The following is a 3,283-nucleotide window of genomic DNA, read 5'->3' as shown; positions in this document are numbered from 1 at the left end:
CCCCCCCCGGCAGTGGTGACCCTGAGCACTGCTGGATGTCTTCCCTCTAGTTTCCCTGAGGAGGTTGGATGTGCTCCCACCTCACTTCAGCAGACATCCAGGGATGACCTTGCCCCCCTTCTCTGAGGCAGCCAGGCCTGAGCCCTCCCTCCTCCCACAGGGACGTCATCACCATTGACAAAGCCACGGGCAAGATCACCAAGTTGGGACGCTCCTTCACTCGAGCACGGGACTATGACGCCATGGGTTCCCAGGTATGCAGGAAGTGGGGGCAGTGGGTGCCCCTGGGTACCAAAGCATTGGGAGTGGGGGGAAATGAGGCCCCCAGGTTCTATTCCAGTGGGGTGGGAGGATCCTGCCTCAGGTAGGGAGTCGGACTAAATGACCTCTGGAGGTCCCTTCCAGCACAACTTCTCTATGATTCCAGGGGCTAGGGCCTAGAAGATGTGTTTTTTAGGTACTGAGGCTTGAGCGAGATGGGGGGCTACTGGGTAAGGAGGGGCATAGGCAGAGCTGTGGAGTGGGGACTTCTGGCTATCAGCTGCAGGGTGCAATAGGGAAGGGGGCTGCCAGGTGACACCAGACAGGCTGAGCTCCCCCCTAACACAGAGGATTTTGGTGTGGATATAGAGCTGGTGAGACCAGCCCTGAGACCTCTCCCACTACCCCATCCCTGACCAGACCAGATGCTGCAATGGGAGGTAGGGGTTGTGGGGGACGAGTCTGAGTTGTTTGCCACACATGCAGTGCCAGGGGAAAGGCAGTGGGGTTGCAGGGCAGGGAGTGGGGGCAGTAGGTGAGCTCTGAGCTGTCTCCCCCCTCTCCCCCCAAATCCAGACCAAGTTTGTGCAGTGCCCAGATGGGGAGCTGCAAAAGCGCAAGGAGGTGGTTCATACAGTATCGCTGCATGAGATTGATGTCATCAATAGCCGCACCCAGGGATTCCTGGCTCTCTTTTCAGGTACCACCTGCCCCCCACCTGCACCAAGGCTTCCTCCTCCTATGGCCTAGGGCTGCAGCAGACCTATCCCCAGAGGGGGTTTGCCCTTGTTCATACCCCAGGGACATCTCCCTCGCACCCCGCACAGACATGCATGCAGGCATGCACACACAGACATTATTCTCTGCCCACAGGGGCGGGTGGAACCCCTGTGTGTCCCTTATGGGACTCTGTACTAGGGGAGGGGTCTCCATACATGAGCCCCTCCCTTTCCCACCCCAGGTGACACTGGTGAGATCAAGTCAGAGGTGCGGGAACAAATCAACGCCAAGGTGGCTGAGTGGCGTGAGGAAGGCAAAGCTGAGGTCATCCCAGGGGTGAGTGTGCAAGTTGGTGGGCACTGGGGTGGGGTCTTCCAGGCTTTGTGGGGTTCTCTTTGGAGGGAAGTGGGGAGCTGGGACTAGGAGTGGCAGCCTGGGGTCAGTATGGTGGTAGGGGGAGTACTTGAGGCTGGGCCACCTTTTGGGGGAGCAGCAAGCAGGGCACAGGACTGTGGGGTAGGGGCTGGGATCAGGGGATTCCTAGGGTGACCCCATGGTGCAGTTTTTGGGAAAGGGGAACATTAGACATTAGGGCGGCACTGGGGTGATCCATGGCTCCCAGCTATGAGGGACTGGGGAGAGGCCCCAGTGGGTGTCCCTGGGTACCAGAGTGAAGGGGAAGTGGGACCCCTTCATCATACCTTGTGCGCCCCCCCCCCCCCCACCTCTTCTAACCCAGGTGCTCTTCATCGATGAGGTGCACATGCTAGACATCGAGTGTTTCTCCTTCCTCAACCGGGCGCTGGAGAGTGACATGGCGCCTGTGCTCATTATGGCCACTAACCGCGGCATTACCAGGTCAAGCATGGCAGAGTGGGTGGTGGGCATGAGGCTTCAGCCTCAAACCCCTGCTCTTGTGAGGACCCCCTTCAGGCCCACCCAAGACAAGATCAGCCTTAGCTACCCTTCACTATGCCTATTCCAGTCCAGTTCATCTACCCTGGTCCCAGAAACTCAACCTGGTATCCCAGCACCCCCTAAGCACTCCATCTCTCTGCTAGGAAGATCTTACAGACCCCACCTCCAGCCCCTACACGCTGACCACAGGCTGCTACTTCTAATTCCAGCTCCCCTCTTCCCTCCAGGTTGAATCCTGTGCCCCCCCCCCCCGGTGGCCCCCAATGTGGGTACCATATAGTCATCTTCTGGCATTGCCATTTTCCTGATCCTTCCCATCAGGGGAGCTCCTGGTTTAAAGCAGATGTTTGTACTGGTCCCCAGTTCTGCAACTTGGGGACATGTTTGAATTTTATTCCCACCTGACTGCTCCAATACATCCCACAGGATATTTTGATAGTCTTTGTGTTGGCAGTACTCCCCAGGCCTGTGCTGTCAGCCAGACCCCTGCTTCTTGTGCCTGGACCATTAGCAGAGACAGGCCCATGGCTTAATCCTTGAGGAGCTCCTCTAGTGTCCTCCTTCCCTCCAGCCCAGTATGTCCCCTTTCAGTCCACCTCAGCCACCTTCCCTGGAGCCCATCCATGCCTCACTTGCCTCACAGCCAGTTGTCTTGTTTCTGCCTCCTGGAGTGATGTTTGGACATGTGTGATCATCAGTGTTACCTTGAGCTGGGAAAAGACATTCTCTGTTGGAGGTCCCAGCTGGCCCCTGGAGTAGATGAGAGCCTGCCCCACACTCTCACAGTGGGACTTAAACCCTTGGTTAGGGGGTGGGACAGGGGCAGATTAGGTCATCAAATGGGCAGGCCATCCCTTGGTTAGACCACCAGAGGGGTGGAACCTAGGCAGGGGCAGGGCATCACTTGGTAGGAGCAAAGGATAGGGGTCAGTTAGGTTATTGGTTGGAGGCCTGCACAAGGGCAGGGCGCTGCATGATGGGCATGGCAAGACCCCAGTGCCCTGATGCCTCCAACCCTTTCCCTGCAGAATCCGTGGCACCAACTATCGGAGCCCCCATGGCATCCCCATCGACCTGCTGGACCGGTTGCTCATCATCTCTACTTCGCCCTACAGCGACAAGGAGACCAAACAGATCCTCAAGATCCGGTGAGGCCGGGGCCCCCCAGTCACAGACCCCTCTACCCTTCCCAGTCCCTCAGGAGTGTTTCCCCTGCATCACAAACTTTGCTTCCGCTTTTAGCTCTCCAATCGGAGGGTTCTTCCCTGCATCGCAGACCTTCTCCTCCCCCTTCCAAGCTCCCCCATAGGAGGGTTCATCCCCTTCAATGGTAGGGCCCGTCCTGCGAGCTCCCTTACATCAGGGTCCTCTCCTCCCTTCCCCT

At 57.8% G+C, this 3,283-nt stretch overlaps 1 protein-coding gene across 1 annotated transcript in view; it reads left to right on the top strand.

Moving 5' to 3' along the window:
• The window catches only part of RUVBL2 (RuvB like AAA ATPase 2), a 16,392-nt gene that overhangs the window by 11,894 nt on the left and 1,215 nt on the right, over nucleotides 1–3,283 (top strand). Inside the window, exons 7-11 of the mRNA XM_025196391.1 lie at nucleotides 161–254; nucleotides 838–961; nucleotides 1,223–1,317; nucleotides 1,721–1,839; nucleotides 2,928–3,047. Coding sequence (XP_025052176.1) covers nucleotides 161–254; nucleotides 838–961; nucleotides 1,223–1,317; nucleotides 1,721–1,839; nucleotides 2,928–3,047 — 552 coding nt within the window. The remainder of the gene's footprint in view (nucleotides 1–160; nucleotides 255–837; nucleotides 962–1,222; nucleotides 1,318–1,720; nucleotides 1,840–2,927; nucleotides 3,048–3,283) is intronic.

Source organism: Alligator sinensis, unplaced genomic scaffold (genome assembly GCF_000455745.1).
Source record: "Alligator sinensis unplaced genomic scaffold, ASM45574v1 scaffold647_2, whole genome shotgun sequence".
Taxonomy (NCBI): Eukaryota; Metazoa; Chordata; order Crocodylia; family Alligatoridae; genus Alligator; species Alligator sinensis.
The sequence above is the reverse complement of the archived record's forward strand: the minus strand, read 5'-3'. Positions and strand labels throughout refer to the sequence as shown.